We start from the raw sequence: 21889 nt of genomic DNA, 5'->3' as shown, positions 1-21889 counted from the left end.
AACCAATTAGCGCTTCTCCCCTCATACAATATAAATGTTGGTTTCCTGCTAAAGTTGGTATTCTTGCAAATTGTCCTGATGCCTGTAATATTAAAAAACTCTGCGTCAGAAGTCGCACAACACCAGGTTATAGTCCATCAGGTTTATTTGAAATCACAAGCTTTCGAAGCGCTGCTCCTTCATCAGAGCACTTCCTCCCACTTGACAAAGGGGCAGTGCTCCAAAAGCTTGTGATTTAAAATAAACCTTTTGGACAATAACCTGGTAACCTGGTGTTGTGTGACTTCTGACTTAGTCCATCCCAGTCCAACACCGGCACCTACACATCATGAAAACCTTCATCACAGTACGTCATTTCTCAACAGTAAGCAACTGTACAATGTTTTATATGCACAAAATAGTTAAAATCGCCATGGGATAACTGATAACAAGGCCAATTTCAGAACATTGTGTGCAATTCTTGGTCTCCTTCCTATCAGAAAGATGTTGTGAAACTTGAAAGGATTAAGAAAAAAATTACAAGCATGTTGCCAGGATTGGAGGATTTAAGTTATAGGGAGAAGCTGAATAGACTAGGGCTGTTTTCCCTGGAGTGTCCGAGGCTGAGGGGTGACCTTTATAAAATCATGAGAGGCATAACTAGTGTGAATAGCCAAGGTCTTTTTCCAAGGATGGGGGAGTCCAGAATTGGAGGACATAGGTTTGGAGTGAGAGGGAAATATTTAAAAGGCACCTGAGGGGCAACATTTTCACACAGAGGGTGGTGCATGTATGGATTGAGCTGCTTGAGGAAGTGGTGGAGGCTGGTACAATTAAAAGGCATCTGGATGGGTCTATGAATAGGAAGGGTTTAGAGGGATATGGGCCAAGTGCTGGCAAATGGGATTAGATTAGGTTGGGATATCTGGTCGGCACAGACGAGTTGGACATCTAAATGACTCAATGGCACTAATTCTGTTCTAACGCTGTATTAGCTATGACCGAACTTAGTGAGCAACTTTCTGGAGAAGCTATGTGGTGATCTTAACGGGGAGGCTTTGTAATGTTCTGTTTTATCTCTTGGTGGGTTTGAGTTCCTCAGTCAGTTCCCTGTAGCTGGAATGAAAATCTCACGCCGGTGTGTTGGATTGAGTATGGGAAGTAAATGGACTGTACAGAGACCATCTCAAATGGAGATCTGCAGCTTTCTGTGTTCATTGTAAAACTTACAGCGGTAAGGGGACAGGGGCTGATGGAAATGTAGATACTGAAACACACCAACAGCATGGGAAACCAGTGGATGAATACTGTGGTCAGGATCAGCCTGACAACTGTCCCAGTGTTTACTTACACAAGACCTTCAGAACTACATAAAGTGGCAGAAAGCCTCCATGCTGGTGATTATGCAATAAAGCTCTCTGTCAGCTAACCCCATCAGCATCTGGGCTTAAAATAAACCACAGATGCTGGAGATCTGAAACAAAAACAGGAAGTGTTGGAGAAACTCAGCAGGTCTGGCAGCACTGAAAATACAGAAAGAGAGAGAATCAGAGCTAACAGCTCGAGTTCAGTCTGACTCCCACTGTTCTGACGAACTCTGTTGACTCTGCTTTTCTCTCTCCACAGACGTTGCCAGACCTGCTGAGTTTCTACAGCACTTCCTGCTTTTGTCCCTCATGCACTTATCTGAATTCTCCTTAAAGTCTGATAAAAGAAATGGGGAGCGTAAATGCCAGCACGGAGGGTTAGGGCTGAATGGCTGATTTGTGCTTTCTGTCTAAGGCTCTCTGTGGTGTGGAGGTGCCGGTGTTGGAGTGGGGTGGGCAAGGTCAGAAGTCACATGACACCAGGTTACAGTTCAACAGGTTTATTTGAAATCACAAGCTTTCGGAGCGCTACTCCTTCAGAGCACTTCCCTCTGCTTCCCCTGAGGAAGGAGCAGCGCTCCAAAAGCTTGTGATTTCAAATACACCTTTTGGACCGTAACCTGGTGTTGTGTGACTTCTGACCTTGTCTATGGTTCATGCGAAGGAGGTTAATCAGTGAGGCGTGTGGCGTTGGATCCTCCCTGAAGCTTTGAGCAGTATTGTGGGTGGATTTCAGTGCTGGTGCAATGTCACACAGTTAGACGTCACGTTCCAAAGGTTGGCTGTATGAATCAAACAGAACCGTCCTTTGGTTACTGATAAATCAGCAGAACACAGGCCATGCTCAATCAGTCCCCCTTGTGGATCCAAAACTCAGAACTCAAAACCAAACATCTACTCTTGGTTGTGATCACCTGGTTGAGCAATATTTGCCAAATAATTATGGAAATAGCCGGGCTAAAACCCAATGTGAGATAATCAGTCAAGTGCGTGATGTGGCTTAATTAGACTTGCTAAAAGCAGCACCCATTCATGCACAGGGCCCCATTTATCTGCTCAAGTCTTGCACCCATTCTCAACTCCTCAGGAACTTTTGGTGCCTAACGTCCTCACCATGGCAATATCTTGGCCAATCAGGGTTCAATTGTCAATGCATCAGAACCTATTTCTCTGTTGTATGCAGTGGTTGTGAAGGGTTGAGATTTGGTATTCTTGCCTGTGTCCTGATGTGTAATCTATGTCTCTCTGCTCAGCACTCTTCCTGAAGGTTCTTGGGTTAACCCTGCATATGCTGTGATTCTCCCATTCGCTCCTCACTATATTATCAATGAGAAATATGCAAGTAGAATTGAGAAAAGACTTTGAAAGATGTTGTGTCTCACTGCACTACCGTTCATCGCCTCGCATTTGTTTGTCAGGGTTGGGAAAGCACGTCTGAAAGCATCAAGTAAACATTACCCTTCCTTCCCAGAATGCCGCAGTGCAACCATTTGCCCCCTCATTCGGAAACCGTTCCAAAATATAACTCATCTTAAGCCCCTATTCACATTCCAAGTTCCAGTGTTATTAAACAGGGCCCTGTCCTGCCTGTTTTGATGCCATGCCACTGTTATGAAGAAGAGCACTGGAGGTATCTCGGGCTAATAATAATTATCCCTTGATCGAACATCACAGGAACAGGTGATCCTGCTGATTATCACATTGCTGTCTGTGGGAGCTTGCTGTGCACAAACTGATTGCTGTTTTTCCAACATTACACCAGAGAGCACACTTCACAAAGTGAAATTCATTGGCTTTAAGCCCCTCCCTCCCTTTCTCCATCCTTCGTTACATCCCTCGCTCTATCTCTTTCTCCATCACAGGCTCTTCCAAAGTTCAGGCCTTGCTTTTCCATCTCGAGCTTCCATCAGTCCTGACCCTATATTGGGAAGTGTGTGCGATTGGTCAGTTTACTTGGAGACTCCGTCAACCTCGATCGCTCTGTCTCACCCTTTCTCCCAAGCATGAAGCCTTCCCCAATCCTTCCCTTTGCTCCGTGGCAGAGAGGGAGCGGCCCATTGTTTCACCGTTGGAGGTCTTGTATTGCACAACACTCAGAAGTAGATGCAAACCCCAAATCAATAGGTTTTTGATCGGGAAGGGTTGTACCAGCCATGATCTAACTGAGTATTGTCCTGGAGTCTTCTGTCCTTGCGCTTCTAAGTTCCTATTTGTGATGTGTGCAGTGCTGTGAAGCTGTTAATAAACTCTATTCTTTCTCCTGACACTAGCACTGAAAATTAATCTTCTACACTATATATTTTATCTCTTGTAGATTCATCTGATTACAAGCGATTCAGTCACAGCGTCTCCAACTACACCACACTCTGGCTGGAGGAGAGTCTGGGCCGTCTTTATGTTGGGGCAAGAGGAGCCATCTTTGCCCTCAACATCAGCAACATTAACGACAGCTCTACGAGAGTGGTAAGGAGCATGGGATTGTCAAAGGGAGGGGATGTTCCGCCCATCAGGCCTGTGCTGGCTCCCGGACAGAGCCCATCTAATAGGCCCCCCACTCCCTGTTCCCAACCCACATCCCTGCAAACGAAGCATCAGTCACCATTCCCTTTCTAAGGTCACCATTGGCTCGGTTCACACTGATCCCCTTCCACAATGTGAATGGTGAGATCTATTGGAGGAATACTTTGTCACCCCAGGTAGTGGGAGTTGGGGGGAGGCATACTGGATTGTTGAGGGGAGTGGAGCAAAGTCCAATGATTGGCTGATTGAGGGTCAGATAGCAGAGATAATTGTTCCCTCCCCCCCCCCCCCCCCCTCCCAGAACACGGCTGCATTTTACTGCTCCCTACATTCTGTCCATATACCTTCCATTACAAATTTCTTAGCTCACACTTCGGTTCAAAGCAGCTGGAGGTATGTGTGTCACACCTGTTTTGTCTTGGCTAATACCTTAAATGCTTCATATACAGTTTCTGAGTCGGGAGGGAATCCCATTGGGACCATTACGGTCAATATGAGTGTGATAGCGCCCTGGAGTCGTAAGCCATTCAGTCTACATTGTGGAGATCCCAAAATAGCATTTGTGCAGCATTAACTGTTAAGGATGTGGAAAACAGGCACATTAAAGAGCAGGGTCAGAGTTTTACACTTTACCCCCATTCCCGGGAGCTGCTGGGGTAAAATCAGCCCCTCCTACCCTGCCTCAATCAGTGTCTCACTGACATTAGTCTGATCACTCATGGCCCAGTTGGAGGAGCTGAAGTGGCCAGTGGATGGAGAGCACTGAGGGGGTAACCCAGGGCTGGCCAGGGCTCAGACTGAGCTGGTGGGCCCCAGACATCGAGGTGCACCTCAGTGACCCCCACCTTGGAATCTGGCCTGGGCCAGGGGACACAGTGTGAGTGGGAGGGTTTCAGGCACTGGGAGGGGCTGCAGGTGTTCAGGACCAGTCTGAAATGCAGAGCAACTGACCCCGCAAAGGGCCTGAGGTAGCCAATAGCGGATGGGGAATGGAGCGAGGGTCGGGTGGAGAAAGCGAGAGGAGAAACCACAGCAGAGAGTGACCGGAGTGGGGGAGTGGGGTGGGGTTACCTAGTGAGAGGTGCTACCTGCTGCTCAGGTTGAATCCTGGGACCTCTGTTTTACACGGGGAGGGTAAACAAATGTTATTTTTAGTTCAGCCCAGTGACTTGGCCAGCATTTATTGCCCATCGCTGTCTGTCTGGAGTCACGTGTAGGCCAGGCAGGGTAAGCTTTCATTCCCAAGAGGACATTTGTGAACCAGATGGGGTTTTCTTTTCATGACAAGCAGCAAAGTTTTCATGGTCATCGATCTACCCTCAACACTGGATTTCTCTTCTTTTCAAATTCCACCAATTCCAACCCCCCCCCCCCCCCCCCCACCCCGACTCCGGAACATCAATCGGCTCTTGGGCTGAATGATTTGGTGGGATATCACGCGGCTGTCGCCTGGTATAGAAACATCGCTGGGATAACCCAAGTGTGGGAAACAGGTCGGGGTTTGGACTGGACTGGAGTTTGGGGGCATTGGGAGAGACAAGGTCACTTTCACGTAAGGTCAGGAAGATCAAATGCCACGACATCCTCCACTCTGACTCCCACTGGCTCAGAGGAAGAGTGGTGTTTGGCCCACATCACCCCCCCCCCCTCCTTGTTGGGCCGGGCAGTGGGATGGGTGCATTTATAGTTCCATTCGCCTGTGGGTCAGTGCGAATCCATTCACTGAACAGGCCCCTCTCCACACAAACACCACAGGAGCTCCTCTCCTTGTAAATGCAGCTCTTTGACATTAGTGAGCCGGGAATTGCCCAAATCCTGGAGCTCCCGACGTGGTCCACAGCTCCCCCTCCCCGAGGTGGTGATGAGGAACGGGGCTAAACTCCATCCCTGCCCCTGTACCAGCTCAGCCTCTCACCTGCTGTCTTTTATTTATTTATGCACAAGGTCTGAATGTTCATTCAAACTCTTGTTTGGTTAACAGATAAACTGGGGAGTGCTGCCAGCCAAACGAAGGGATTGCCTGGAGAAGCGAGGTTTTACTGAGGTATGGGCGGTGGACTGACCTGATCCAAACCCATGTACTAACCTACACAGAGTCCCATGAACTCATTGTTCCTGCACTCGCCGCTCTGCGTCACTCCGACTTGAAAACTTTTGATCTTGTTTGCAGATTTCTCCATTTTCTGTGTCTCCTCCCTACCTCTTAGAGCTTCCACCTATTTCTCTATAATATGCTCCTCCAGTTCCATCCTCACCTCCCATTTTTGTCTCCCCCACTGTTGATAGCCACGTCTTCAAGCGACGGGTCCGAGACCTTGGAATTCTTTCCCCCTTTAAAGCGTGGACTGAGAGTTGTCTGAGTGGGATTATAGAACCTCTACAGTGGGGAAGCAGGCCATTCAGCCCATTGAGTCCACACCGACCCTCCCAAGGAGAGCATCCTACCCAGACCCACCCCACCCCACCCCACCCCACTTCACATGGCCAAGCCACCCTGACCTGCACATCTTCGGATTGTGGGAGGAAACCAGAGCACCCGGAGGAAACCCGCACAGACACGGGGAGAATGTGCAAACTCCACACAGACCGTGGCTCAAGGCTGGAATTGAACCCAGGTCCTTGGTGCTGTGAGGCAGCAGCACTAACCACTGAGCCACCGTACTGCTCATGAGTCATTGTGGGTCACTGTGCCTGATATATGGCTTGGTACCAAATTCTATTGATGTGGTATCCCTTCGGTGAAGTGCAAATTATTGTTGTTGATAGACTTGAGTGTTTGGGAGATTTAAACTGAAAGGACCCAGTTGTAAACTTGTGTGTTCTCTTTGCAGATTGACTGTTTTAACTATGTTCGCTTCCTGCAAAGATTCAATAGGACTCATTTATATACCTGTGGGACGTATGCATTTCATCCTCACTGTGCTTATATTGTAAGTATTCCTGAGTTGCCAGCATTGATATTCAAACCGTTCTCCTGTATTGCATATCATTTGCAGATGTCTTTATCATTTTGACTTAATTTTTCCCCTCTCCCACTATTAAGGAGATTGAGAATTTTGCATTGTCACCTACCTTCGAGGGGAAAGAGAGATGTCCTTATGACCCCACAGTCGGATACACAGGTCTCATTGTAGGTAAGGAGTAAACATCTGATGCTCTGATAAAGCATGTTTGTTATTGAGGTCAGATAGATCGAGGTCATTCTCTGTCTGTCTGGTTCTGTGGAATCGTGACATTCAGGCAATGTCTGTCTAACTGGGCTCAAGCTCAGGAAAATCACAGTGAGTTTCTCGAATTTGGGGTTGGGCAGATACTGGAGATCTTTAATGACGACTGAAAATGCTGGAAAGACTCATCAGATCAGCTGGTGTCTGTGAGGAGAGAAACCGAACTCTGTGTGAAAGGTCACAGGTCACAACGTGAACTCTTGTTTCTCTCTTCACAAATGCTGCCAGATTTTGACCAGAGCAGGCCACATTGTTGACTTGGACTTTGATTAGTAAAGGTAGATCACATGGGATTCAGGGAGAGCTTGTCAATTGAATACAAAATGGGCTCTATGGTAGGAGACAGAGAGTGATGGTGGAGAGTTGTTTTTTAGACTGGAGGCCTGTGACCAGCAGTGTTCCACAGGAATCGGTGCTGGGTCCACTTTTTTTAGATTAGATTCCCTACAGTGTGGAAACAGGCCCTTCAGCCCAACAAGTCCACACCTACCCTCCAAAGAGTAACCCACCCAGACCTATTTCCCTCTGACTAATGTAGCTTGTTTGTCATTTCTGTAGATTATTTAGACGTGCATATAGAAGGCATGGTTAGTAAGTTGTGGATGATACCACAATTGCAGGTCCAGGTTGTTCTGCTGTAACACTTATTTCATTAACGTGAATTTGCTGTAACACGATTAACAAATTGGGGACACTTTAAAAGTGTCTATTGGTTATAATGTGATTCTGGCCACATTTATTTAAATGGTGCTGCTATTATGCAGTTTTCTTATAACACAGGATCTCATGAGAACAGAACTATCGTGTTATAGCAGAACTGACTGTATAGTGGGCAATGAAGAAGATTATCTAAGATTACACAGAGATCTTGATTGATTGGGTTGATAGGCTGAGGAGTGGCAGATGGAGTTTAATTTGGATAAATGTGAAATGTGATATTTTGGTAAAACAAACAGGGGCTGGACTTACACAATTAAAAGTGAGGCCTTGGGTAGTGTTGTCAAACAGAGAGACCTAGGGTTCAGATACATAATTATTTGAAGTTTGTGTCACGTATAAACAGGGTTAAGGAGGTTAAGAAGGCATTTAGCATGCTTGCCTTCATTGCTCAGACCATTAAGTACAGGAGTTGAGACCTTGTTCTGAGATTGTACAGGAGGTTGGTGAGGCCTCTTGCAATAGTGTATCCAGTTCTGGTCGCCCTGTTATAGAAAGGATATGATTAATCTGGAGAGGGTTCAGAAAGGTTTAGCAGGATGTTATTGGGTATGAAAGATTTGTTATAAGGTGAGGATGGATAGCCTGGGACTTTTTTCACTACAGTGTAGGAAGTTGAGGGGTGACCTTATAGAGGTTTATAAAATCATGAGGGATGTAGATGAGGTGAACGGCAGGTGTCTTTTCCTTCTGGTGGGAGGCATATTTTTGAGGTGAGAGGAGAGAGCTTTAAAAAGGACATGAGGGGCAACGTTTTCATACAGAGGTTCGCGTGTGGAACAAACTGACAGAGGAAGTGGTGGATACGGGTACAGTTACAACATTTAAAAGACATTTGGATAAGTTCATGAAGAAGAAATATTTGGAAGGGTGTGGGCTAGGAGCAGGCAGGTGGGATTAGTTTATTTTGGGAACACAATTGGCATGGTCTGGTTGCATCGAAGGTTTAGATTCCAAACTGTTTGACTCTATGAATCTATGATAAGTGTTTGTTTTTATTCGTTCATAAGATGTGAGTATTTCTGACTGGGCCCAGTATTTATTGCCCGTCCCTAGTTGCCCCTTGAGAAGGTGAGGGTGAACTGCCTTCTCGAACCGCTGCAGTCCATGTGCTGTGGGTAGACCCACAATGTCTTTAGGGAGTGAATTCCAGGATTTTGACCCAGAGACAGTGAAGGAATGGTGATATATTTCCAAGTCCGGATGGTGAGCGGCTTGGAGGGGAACTTGTGGGGGATGGTGTTCCCATGTATCTGCTGCCCTTGTCCTTCTAGATGGAAGTGGTAGTGGGTTTGGAAGGTGCTGACTGAGGATCTTTGATGAATTTCTGCAGTGCATCTTGTAAATGGTACACACTGCTGCTACTGAGCGTCGGTGGTGGGGGGAGAGGATGTTTGTGGATGTGGTGCTAATCAAGCGGCTACTTTGTTCTGGGTGGTGTCAAGCTTCCTGAGTGTTGTTGGGGCTGCTATCATCCAGGCAAGTGGAAAGTATTCCATCACACTCCTGACTTGAATTGAATTTATTGTCATGTGTACCGAGGCACAGTGAAAAGCTTTGTCTTGTGAGCAATACAGGCAGATCAGAGAGTTAAGGAGTATAGATAGTAAATAATAGGTAAACAGTGGCAAAAGTAAAACACTTGTGCCTTGTAGATGGTGGACAGGCTTTGGAGAGTTAGGAAGTGAGTTACTTGCTGCATTATTCCTTGCCTTTGACCTGTTTCCAGTATTTTCCAGTTTTGCTTTCTTGAATTTCTGGTAAGTATTTCCAACTGCACACTCCCTGCTGCAGGGAGTATGGAGCTTGAAAATTACCCCTAATTCAATCACTGAGGGGATAGATAATTAGCTAAAATCTACTGTTTGATTGTGTGGTCTGCGACTCCTCAGTAAAACTTTTGGTTCAGTTTCATCAAGTCTAGTCATTTCAATGCGGCTGTAACTGTCCTTATCTACTTCCTCCTATGTCATGGTAGTAGTGAACCTGAACATTGCTGGAAAGAGAGACAGCTCATTGAAGCTTGTCATCTGGACACATGCAAGAATGCCAAGTTTCAAAACAATTTACGTTACAGGAAGAAGTGGCACCAACTGATGGGTGTCGCCGTGGGGAATTCTGTAGGCTGATGGCGACTTGCCAACCCAACCAGTCACAGTGCAAATACCGCCGATGCTGGGAATCAAAACCAGAAAATGCTGAGCAGGTCAGGCAGCATCTCTGGGGAGACAGAGAGAGAGAGAGAGAGAGAGTTCATGTTTCAGGTGGATGACCTTCCATCAGAACTGAGAAGAGTTAGAAATAGGATAGGTTTTCAGCAAGTGACAGGGTGCAGGTAGAGCCGAGTGGAAGGTAAAACAAGGTGAAGCCAGCAAAGAATTGTCAGCATAGGACAGTGGGAATGGGAAGCTACAGAGTAGATGTTAGGAAGTTGTTTCCATTGGTAAGAGAGACTAGGACCCGAGGGTATAGCCTTAGAGTAAAGGGAAAACTATTTAGATGGAGATAAGGAAAAACATCATCAGCCAGAGAGTGGGGAATCTATGGAATTCACTGCCACAGGAGGCTGTGGAGGCCGGGTCATTGAGTATATTTAAGATGGAGATAGATAAGGTCTTGAGGATCAAGGGGATCAAAGGTTATGGGGAGAAAGCGGGAAAATGGGGTTGACAAACATATCAGCCATGATTGAATGGCAGAGCAGACTTGATGGGCTGAATGGCCTAATTTCTGCTCCTGTGTCTTATGGTCTTACATGATGTGTCTGACAAGCAATGACACCATGAGGCAGAGCTGTCCCAAGTGAGAATGAAATAAAGCTGATGTATCAGGCATGGTTACATTGCAATGGACGGTCCCTATGTCTCCAAACCAGAAACTTTGGGATCACATCCCACTGTAGTAGTTAGTGGCCATGGGATATTTGTTCCTGATGCTGCTTTAAGGCTCGATCATGAATTTGCAAAGGCTTTGACCATGCAGGTGATAAAAGCAGAAGTGATGTTGGGTGATAGAGAGCGGTGTCCTTCATTCTCTGGAATGTGTGTCATGATCCTATCCAAAAAACACAAACTATGGAAACCAATATACGAGCACCTGACATGCTCTCTCTAGATGTCGGAAGTCATTGAATAAAACGAGGTCACCTCTCAGCGATAACCTTATTCATTGTAGCTGCATGGGAAAACAAGTTGAAATTACAGCTAATCAGTCCAATTATTCAGCGTGTTCTGTAACCCGAATAATTCACAGTTCTGATGAAGGCCCACTGGACTCGAAACGTTAACTGTTTCTCCCTCCATGCATTCTGCCAGGCCTGCTGAGTTTCTCCAACACTCTCTCTGTGTTTGTTTCACTTTTCCAACATCCACATTTTGCTTTGATTCAAGTGTTGAATAAGCAGCCTTTTGCATGTAAATCCTTTTTGTTAAATGAGCTTCAAAAACTGGTCACTCAATGACTGAGGAAGGTAATGGCTTGTAGGAAAAGGACAAGACTATTAATTTATCACCAGGAGTGCCTTGAATTGTTTCATCACATATCTGTCGTGGATTGGACCAGTGATCATTGAGTTCTGACCCCACTATGACAATTTATAAATCGCATTTCCAACAAACCTGGTCACTTGCAGGCTGGTGTAAGGAACAACAATCTCAAAAGTTGCTGGATTGAATCATAGGATCCCTACAGTGTGGCCCTTCGGCCCAACAGGCCCACACTGACCCTCTGAAGAGGAACCCATCCAGATCCATTCCCCTCCCCTATTACTCTACACTTGCCCCTGACTAATGCACCTAACCTACACATCCCTGAACACTATGGGCAAGTTAGCATGGCCAATTCGCCTAGGCTGCACATCTTTTGGACTGTGGGAAGAAACTGGAGCACTCGGGGGAAACCCACACAGACACGGGAAGAATGTGCAAAGTGCACAGAGACAGTTGCCTGAGGCTGGAATCGAACCTAGCTCCCTGGTGCTATGAGGCAGCCCTGCTAACCACTGAACCATGGTGCTGAATTCACATGCGTTGTTGCGAATGTGTTACTGACTCACTTCAGGGACTGGGATTTTTGGCCCTTTCCTGGTTTAGGATTATGGGTGACTCTAGGTCCCCGTCAGTGCCCTCTAAATTGGCAGAACAACACACACTGTTGTTAAACCATTCACCACAACTGGGATCTCCTGGAAACATAGCCATTCTGCGAATGTTTGCTGTAGGGAACATCTGAAAGAACAAAAACAGAAAGCGCTGGAGAAACACAGTAGGTCTGGCGGCATATGTGGAGACAAAGTAGACTTAATGTTTTGCACCCAGTGCTTAGTATCGACTCTATTTTCTTTCCCCACAGATGCTGCCAGACCTGCTGAGTTTCTCCAACACTTTCTGGTTTTGTTTCTGATTTATAGCATCTGCAGTTTTTGGCTTCTTTTGTTTATTGTCACACTTTATTTATTGTCACACTTTAGGGAACATGTCCAATGGTGATGCAATTGTAACATCTCTGAGCCAGGAATCCAGAACCCAAGACTAATGCTTTAGAACTGGGTCCAAATTAAAAAAAAACCATCCTTCTGGTGTTGATTGTCAGTTGAAAAACCCATCTGGTTCATGAATGTCCTTCAGGGAAGGAAATCTGCCGTCCTTACCTGGCCTGGCCTACATGTGACTCCAGACCCACAGCAACGTGATTGATTCTTAACTGCTCTCTGGACAATAAATACTGGCCTAGCTGGTGTCAAAACGCGTGGCGCTGGAAAAGCACAGCAGGTCAGGCAGCATCTGAGAAGCAGGGGATGAAGGGCTCATGCCCGAAATGTTGACTCTCCTGCTCCTCGGATGCTGCCTGACCTGCTGTGCTTTTCCAGTGCCACACTTTTAGACTCTGACTCTCCAGCATCTGCAGTCCTCACTTTCTCCTAGTCAGTGTCACCCATGAAAGATGGAAAGACTCTGCTGCATTTCACCTATTTTTTAATTCTTAGTCAACATCCCCAGATAGCTGTGTCCCTGGATTAGCAACCAGTTTGGTTGGAAAGTCTTCACAATTTCTCATCATTATCTTGAAGAGGCCAGTCACCTCCTCATGGAAGTGACAGAGTAGAGCTCCCTGAAGTTTCTCTCATGTATCGCCGAAACCCAAAAATATCGCTGTTGTTCTTGAGGGCGGTTGTGCGCATCTGAATTGCTTTTAAGTTTGTAGCAGAGACTTTACAGGTGAACTACTCAACCTCCATCATCTGCTTCCCTGACAGACAATAACATCTACACTGCTACGCTGTATGGATTCCATGGTAAACTGGCAGACATAAAAAGGAACTTTCAAAAACGTTCCCTCAAGATGGACGATTCCCTCCCTTACTCACTGAATGGTAAGGAAAATAATTCACTTCTTCAATTGTAATCCGGCTGAGACAAGCTGACCTGGAGTGAAGTTGTTAGCTCTCAATGTTAGCCCCAGGGTAACACTCAAGCTCCTCCTCCCCTTGGTTGTAAAAGGAGACTTGAGTTAAGATGGGGAACCACACCTTAGGGAGGATAGATTGTCCTTGGAGGGACTACAGTGTACGTTTACAAGAAAGACTTCAGGGGTTCAGTTATGAGGGAAGATTATACAAACCGGGCCTGTTTTCTCTAGAAGTCAGAAGGTTAAGGGGCGATCTGGTCAAAGTGTTCAATCTATTCAAAGCTCACTAAAGATAAACTATTCCCACTGGTGAGGGATTCTAGAACCGGGGGCATAGTCTGAGAATTAGGGCCAGAGTGTTCAGGAGAGATGTTTGGAAACACTTCCACACACAAAGAGTGGGAGATATTTGGAACTCTCTTCCCCAAATGGCAGTGGATGCTGGATCAGTTGTTAGTTTTAAATCTGAGAGAGATAAACTATTGTTAAGCAAAGGTATGAAGGGATATGGACCAAAGGCAGGTTGATGGAGTTAGGCCACAGATCAGCCAAGATCTCATTGAATGATGGGACAGGCTGGAGGGGCTGAAGGGCCTACAGCTGTTCCTGTGGCTGTTCAGATCTCTGATGACTAACGGGTGGCTCAATCTGTCTGATGGTCATTCACTTACTTGAGAAGGAAATCTGACATCCTCCCAGGGTCTGGTCTACATGGGACTGACTCTTAGCTGCTGTGTGGAGTGGCCCAGAAAGCCACTGTAGGACAAGTGGAGAAGAATGGAAAGGGCCAGTCATGACCGCAACTCAAGGCAGGATGTTGGAATTAAATTGCTCCGTGTTTACAAAATAAACTTTCCTGTTGTCACGTTGAGTGCAAAGTTTAAGGGCCCTAGGATCTGAAAGTTAAAGCAGAATGCTGGAGAAGAGATCACTCAGGCCCTGGATGGGGGAGAAAGGGTTAACCTCAGCATCTCCTTCCCTCTAACCCACCCCCAGCATGTTTTCAAACATTGTGGAGTGTTCGGTTTGGATGTCTTTATTTTTGTCAGCTTTTCATGAATCTCTAGAGTTCTGCACCCACAGCCCTGTGGCTGCTTTATTGATGAATATACTTATCTATCTCCTCTTTAGATTAATAGGTTTTTAATGAGTGATGGGGTGAGGGGTTACGGAGAGTGGGCACAAAAGTGGAGATGAGGCCTAGATGAGATCAGTCATGATCGTATTGAATGGCAGAGCTGGCCCGAGGGGCTGAATGACCTCCTCCTTCTCCTAGCTCTTACCTTGCCACATTCACGGTCATGATAGACAGAATTTGGCCTCAGGTAACAAGAGGCAGTGGGCAGGAAAATGGAAGTAATACAGAAGATGGGCCAAGATCCCATTGAGAGCTAGAATAGGATCGATGGGACAAAGGGCCTTGATGGGTTTGACTCATTGCTGTGTCCCCCTTTGTAGATGTAACCTTTATCGACTCTGTCTTGGTGACAGAAAGTGTCAACAGCTCTGTGGGAGATGACGACAAGATTTATTTCTTTTTCACGGAGAAACTTAACGAAGAGAACGCATTTAATGGGAAGCTGCTAGTCACAAGGGTGGCTCGAGTCTGTAAGGTAAGAGGGCTTCAGAGCTCTGTGCTCGCTCACGCGCGCGTGTGTGTGTATGCGCCTATGTGCGAGTGTGTGTGTGTGTGTATATATATGAGTGTGCGCGTGTGTGAGTGAGTATGTGTGTGTCCATGTGTGTGTGTGGGTGTGTGCGCGCGAAAATGCACAGGCCAGAAGATTGTTGTGGGATGGCAGGTGAGATACAGAGCTCAATCCTATATGTTTATTTCCATTGGCAGAACTGCAAAGTAGCAGCATTAATTAGCAAATTTATTTCATTGATTAAGCAAGATAAAAAAGTTCATGAATGTGCAAGGAATATCTTGCAGGTAAAAAGTAAACTCATCTTGGTCTTACCAGACCATTAAACTGCTCCCTCATGACAGAGAGAGAGCCAGATAACTGGTGGTGAGTTTAACCTGAGGGTTACCACCCCTCAGACCAGGGGGGAGGTTGAGGAAGAGAATCCTTCGTGGTAACCCTAGCTGGTGTGGGAATTCAACCCATGTCATTGGTTTGACTCTGCATCACAAACCAGCAGTCCAGCCAACTGAGCTAAACTGACCAAAAAGAAAATCCAAAGACCTGCAGATGCTGGAAATTTGAAACAAAACCAGAAATCGCTGGAGAAACTTCAAACTGAAGCAGGGTCACTGGGTCCAAAATGAAACCTCTATTTCTCCGTCCACAGATTGTTGCCAGACCTGCTGAGTTTCTCCAGCAGCTGTTGTTTCTGTGAGCTAAACTGACCCCTATCTCAGTTTTACTGTCTTCCAGCAATCATAAAGTGCAGCGTGTTATTGGGTTTACTGTATTTCTTGCTGGCTAAGGAATGTTCATGGATCATTGCTTTCATGCGGATTTTGCAAGATGGTGGAATTCTCGGTGTTCACAAAAGGTTTTGCTGTGCCATTTGGTGTGAGCATCGCTGTGTAAGAACCCTCTGTCAGGGAGTAGATTAGAATAGCTCACTAAAGAGGAAGGTATGGCCTGTTGTGGGGGGAGAGACGAGGATGGCCCCTTCGTTCCCCTGCTTCCTGCTTCCATCCATCTTGTCATATTTCAGTTGTACCACCTCCTAACCTAAATCATCAGTTTCTCAAACTCACCACCAGTTATCTGGCTCTCTCTCTGTCATGAGGGAGCAGTTTAATGGTCTGGTAAGACCAGGATGAGTTTACTTTTTACCTGCAAGATATTCCTTGCACATTCATGAACTTTTTCATCTTGCTTAAATGAAATAAATTTGCTAATTAATGCTGCTACAGCACAGAACAGGCCCTTTGGCCCACGATGTTGTGCCGAGATCCAATCCTAATGTAAACTATAGTAACTTAACCTATGCACCCCTCAACTCACTGCTGTCCATGTGCATGTCCAGCAGTCGCTTAAATGTCCCCAATGACTCTGCTTCCACCACCACAGCTGGCATCTCATTCCATGCATTCACAACTCTCTGTGTAAAGAACCTACCTCTGATATCTCCTTTATACCTTTCTCCTAATATCTTAAAACTATGACCCTTCGTGCCAGTCAGTCCTGCCCTGGGTAAACGTCTCTGGCTATTGACTATCCATGCCTTTCATTACCTTGAATACCTCGATCAGGTCACGTCTCTTCCTCCTCCTCTCCAGAGAGAAACGTCTGAGATTAGTCAACCTCTCTTCATAAGACAAGCCCTCCAGTCCAGGCAGCATCCTGGTAAACCTTCTTTGCACCCTCTCCAAAGTCTTTGTAAGATCTAACAGCTGGAGGCAGAATGCTAGCAATGGGGAAGGCCACTGGGATGTGGAGAAATATCTTCATCCAGGGAGTGGTGAGCCTGTGGAACTCTGTGCGGTTGAGCAAAGCATTGAACATTTTTAGGAAGGAGCTAGGTATAGTTCTAGAGTCATAGAGGCATACAGCACAGAAACAGGCCCTTCGCTCCAACTTGTCCGTGCTGACCAGATATCCCAATCTGACCTCGCCCCATTTGCCAGCATATCCCTCTAAAACACTAAAGGAATTAAACGTTATGGAGAAAAAGTGAGACCAGGGACTGAGTTGGATGATCAGCCATGATCATTTTGAATGGTGCAGCAGGTCCGAAGGGCCAAATGGCTTACTCCTGCTCCTACTCTCTCAGTCTTAATCGCTGAGGAATAAGAAGGAGAGTAGATGGGTGACTGGGGTCTGTTTCTATCTGGAAGGATTCGTTTCAGTGGGCTTGATGGCCATCTTACCAGTGCCTATTTTGTATGTACAAAGCTTTAGCTTAATTCTTTAATAAAATGAAATAAATCAAACAATTGCCGATGCTTGAAATCTGAAACAAAAACAGAAAGTACTGAAGAAACTCAACGGGTCTAGCAGCATCTTTAGAGAGAAAAACAGAGTGACGCTTTGAGTCCAGTGATCCTTGAAATACACACAAACATACCCCAGATAATGGGACAATTTGATTTCTCTCTGACAAATTTTAATTTGGAGAAAAATACAGCTAATAATTAGTTCTTAGAAAGAAGGGATATGATGTTTGTCAGTCTGACATTCTTAATGATCATTGGACACATGCAGTTATTTCTGGGGTCTTGGCAGTCATAGCTTGCTCCAGAAATCATCCAGGTGATACGGGGTTCGGACTAGACTCAGCAAAGATATTTCAGAAAGGCAAAGAGATGAGCTAGGCAGCCTCTCCCTCAGAAATCTTATTTTTCTAACTAACATTCTAAACAATAAACATGACAGCCCTAAAACAGGGCGGCTCAGTGGTTAGCGTGGCTGCCTCACAGCACCAGGAACCTGAGTTTGATTCCCACCTTGGACGACTATCTGCGTGGAGTTTGCACATTTTCCCCGTGACTGCGTGTGTTTCCTCTGGGAGCTCCGGATTCCTCTCACAGTCCAAAGATGTGCAGGCCAGGTAAATTGGCCATGAGAAGTGTAGGGTTACAGGGCTAACATAGGAGGATGTGTTTGGGTAGGATGCTGTTCAGAGGGTCAGTATGGGCTGAATGGCCTGCTTCCACACTAGGGATTCTATGATAAAACCGAGACAGGTGATTTGTAAGAAAAGTTCATGAAATGAGTAATTTCCCACAGGTACGTTTTAAAAATAATTCTTGCATCGACCAAAAAAAAATCGTTCATAATAGATCTGAGTGCTCAATGTGGTTCTGCGACATTACATTGCCTTGTCCACTAAGGGAGGCCCAAACCCATTTAGAATGATCAACTCCAGTTAAAATAGCAATAGTTTGGGATCACTAGGTATGGGGATAGGACAGGAATGCTGGGTGTACCTGATGCTAATCCATGATCTGAATGAATCACAGAAGTGGCTGTAAGCCCAGGTGGGTGACTCCTGGTCTGATTCCTTACATTCTAATTGTTCTTAGTGTTTGATGATCTTCCTGCAAGGTTCCGAGAGATTTGAAACGTTAGCCCTGTTCCCCCTTCCTTGGACACAGCTGAGCATTTCCAGCATTTTCTGTTCTGATTTTCCAGCGTCTGCAGCTATTAACATGAGCGTTCCTTTGCTAATATTCTAACCCGTAGTTCTCAGGCTTATATCTAACCTTGTGATGGTGGTGCACTTTATTGTTTGACATGTTTCATCATCAATCAGTTCAATAAAAGCAATTTATGGTTTCATTGAATACATTCCTCAGGAACTCATATTTCTTCTGATTTTTTGGGGGATTGAATTACTGCCGTTTTGTACATGATCAGTCCCTTGCGGAGTATTCGCTGTGTAATAAAACTGGGTCTGATATTAAAAAATGTTGAGAATCAACTGCAGTCTGTTGGCTGTTAAATGTCATGGAGACAAGACTTCTACCAAGGGCATACATGGATACAGGTCACTCTGAAGAAAATATGTTTGAAATACAATTGTCACATGGCTGGATCTCTCACAAACGAGATTAGATTAGATTACCTGCAGTGTGGAAATAGGCCCTTCGGCCCAACAAGTCCACACCGACCCTCCAAAGAGTAACCCACCCAGATCCGTTCCCCTAACTAATGCACCTAACACTACGGGCAATTTATCACGGCCAATTCACCTGACCTGCACATCTTTGGACTGTGGGAGGAAACCCACACAGGCAGTCGCCCGAGGCAGGAATTGAAGCCGGGTGCCTGGTGCTGTGAGGCAGCAGTGCTAACCACTGAGCCATCGTGCCACCCTAATGAGGATGGTGTGTGTTGGGTTTGTTTTACAAACCAGGATCTGTTAAAAAAAAAAGACTTTACTCTGAACGGTGCCCTTCCAAAATCCATCGTGGCACACTCACAGATGTAATAAAGTCTGTGCTTTGAAATCAGTTAACCCTTTAGCAAAGCACTGAATGCAACATCTCCTATGTGATGATATTATGGCTTAAAGAGGTGTGCTTTGTCCTGGGTTTTTTTTCAGAGAGGTTTTAAGACAGAGGTACCAATCTGTCTATTGATAGCCCATAAAATAAACAGTTGTTTTTTTTTTTAAAATGGGAACAATACAAGCAGCCTGAGTGAGTGGGCCCAAGCTCCCACAGGACTAGGATTTTTAGTTTTAGCTTTCAGCAGTTGCTGGGGTCTTGAAGCTGGATGTGGAAGCTCTTATTCCTCTGTCTGTTACAGTGAAAAGTAGGGGTTCCCTTCCTGCTGCCAGAATTGCATGTGAGACAATCTGTTTTACTGAATTTGCCTTTGCCAAGGGTGTGCTTATGGGACATTACTAATTTGGAACAGCTACTATCTGGCAGTTAAATAATTATTCTGTTAAGTTTTCCGATAGAGTTAGGCTATTCCAGTTTCCTCTTTCCTTTGTTGTTTTTTGTAACTATAGGGGAAGAATAAGGTGTATTTTGCTTCAAATCTGGTAGTCTGACCAATCCAATTGCATACAGAACGCAACGCTAGGACTTGGCTTTAAATTAAGAAAAAGCCAGGGTCTAAACTATCTCCTGGAGGGATTTGGTCTGGTCCATAACACCTAAGACAGAGTTGAGGAGAATTTTGCTTTGTCTCTCAGGGGATTGCTATTCTGTGGCTTGTAGACCCCCAGGAAACAGTTGATGCAGGGTCATTAAAGTCATTCAAAGCTGAGTTAGATCAATTTTTGATAGACAAGGGAGTCATGGTTTATTGAGGACAGACAGAAGAGTGGAGTTCAAACCTCAGTCTGATCAATCAGAAATCTTTATCAAACACAGGGCAAACTCAATGGACTGAATGGCCTGCTTAGCTTTATCAGAACTCACACAATACCAGATTATAGTCCACCAGGTTGATTTGAGATCACAAGCCTTTGGAGCATTGCTCCTTCATCAGGTAGCTCGTGGGGCAGGACCATAGGACGCAGACTTTACCTGATGAAGGGGTTGTGTTCCGAAAGCTTGTGATTTCAAATGAACTGGTTGGACAATAACCTGGTGTCATGTGACCTCTGGCCTTGTCCAATCCCGGCACTTCCACGTCTTAGCTTTGTGTTCTTAGTCAAAAACAGAAAGAAACTGCAGAGGCTCAGCAGGTCCAGCAGCATATGTGGAGAGAAATCAGAAATAATGTTTTGGGTCCAGTGACCCTTCCTCAGAAGCTGCCAGACTGTGCTAAGCTTTTCTAGCAATTTCCATCTTTGTGTTCTTAGAATAGTTACCATCGTGAATTTTTTAAATGAATTTGCCAAGGCAAAATTTCAACAAACAGGTATAGTCCCTTTAGAGGAAAACGTTTACTTTGTGTGGGATTAGATTGCCACCTTGCCTTTTAAGTGTAAATCTGCAGATTTTAATTTGGATCGATCATTATATTTTAAGTGCATTCTGCAGTTCCAGCTTTGTACTTGAGAAGTGAATTGTAAAATACGGGCTGTTCTGCTGTAAAGCATGTTTCATTAACACAAATTCACTGTAATGAGGTTGACGAACTGGGGACACTGTGTTTCTATAGCTCAAACGTTTAAAGCGCCTATTAGTTATGGCTTGATTCCGGCCGCATCAGTTTAAAGGTGCTGCTATTACACGATCTTCTGATAACACAAGATTACATGAGAACGGATCTACTGCGTTATAGCAGAACTGACTGTAGCCCACTCCCACTTCTGAACAACACAGAAGAATCCATTAGAACTGACAGAGGAACCAGACATTGTTTATAAAATGCTGCACAGTCCAGAAATCTGAAATGTGAGGCCAGACAGCCCCCAGTGGAGAGAGAACCAGGGTTAACATTCCTCATTCATCTAGACAAAGACATGCAACTGTGTCCCTGCTTCTCTCATTATTTAAAATATCTGTTCTGTATAAAAGTAATTACCAGCAGTTTTTCTCTCTCCGTCAATGTCATCTGTCCTGTTGAGTACTCCAGCATTTTCTCTTCATATTCCAGTGTTAAAATCCCACCTTTTAGGGGTGGCTTGGTGGCTCAGTGGTTGGCACTACTGCCTCACAGTGCCAGGCACCTGGGTTCAATCCCACCCTCAGGTGACTGTCTGTGTGGAGTTTGCACATTCTCCCTGTATCTGCGTGGGTTTCCTCCCACAATCCAAAGATGTGCAGGTTAGGGTGGATTGGCCACGGGAAATCACCCAAAGTGTCCAGGGATGTGTAGGTCAACCATGGGAGTTATAGGGATTTGATAGTGGTTTGGGTCTGGGTGGGGTGCTCTTCGGAGGGTCAGTATGGACCCAGTTGGCCCAGTGGCCTGTTTCCACACTGTAAGAATTCTAGAGGCAATGCTTTAATATAAATGAGATATTTGGCATCAGGAGCTGCATGTGATAACCGCCAGGTGAAGTGCACAGTGCTGGTGGCACTCCCGATGTACAGCTACTTGCACCATTCTGGCTGTTTGGAGACCGTACAAAACCCCACACCAAGAGCCAAGGGTTCTGCCAAGGTTATGGCAACTACAACAATGCCATCATGAAAATTCAAAGTCTACAAACTTAGCATTAGCACAAGGTGGTTCTGGGTTGAGTCAAAAAGTGTGGCGCTGGAAAAGCACGACCGGTCAGGCAGTATCCGAGGGGCTGGAGAGTCGACACTTCGAGCATAAACTCTTCATCGGGAATGAAGATGATGAACATTCCTGATGA

At 45.5% G+C, this 21889-nt stretch overlaps 1 protein-coding gene across 1 annotated transcript in view; it reads left to right on the top strand.

Moving 5' to 3' along the window:
* Positions 1 to 21889, top strand: part of LOC122561416 (semaphorin-4G) — a 94204-nt gene that overhangs the window by 6929 nt on the left and 65386 nt on the right. The window contains exons 2-7 of the mRNA XM_087999254.1: positions 3649 to 3809; positions 5848 to 5910; positions 6698 to 6796; positions 6910 to 7000; positions 13065 to 13181; positions 14675 to 14829. Of these exons, the coding sequence (XP_087855380.1) occupies positions 3649 to 3809; positions 5848 to 5910; positions 6698 to 6796; positions 6910 to 7000; positions 13065 to 13181; positions 14675 to 14829 (686 nt within the window). The remainder of the gene's footprint in view (positions 1 to 3648; positions 3810 to 5847; positions 5911 to 6697; positions 6797 to 6909; positions 7001 to 13064; positions 13182 to 14674; positions 14830 to 21889) is intronic.

This window comes from Chiloscyllium plagiosum, unplaced genomic scaffold (assembly GCF_037043375.1).
Source record: "Chiloscyllium plagiosum isolate Xiang-an unplaced genomic scaffold, Cpla_swu_hap1 HiC_scaffold_22, whole genome shotgun sequence".
In the NCBI taxonomy this organism is placed as follows: domain Eukaryota; kingdom Metazoa; phylum Chordata; class Chondrichthyes; order Orectolobiformes; family Hemiscylliidae; genus Chiloscyllium; species Chiloscyllium plagiosum.
Note: the sequence above shows the minus strand (reverse complement) of the source record. Positions and strands in the feature narration are given on the sequence as shown.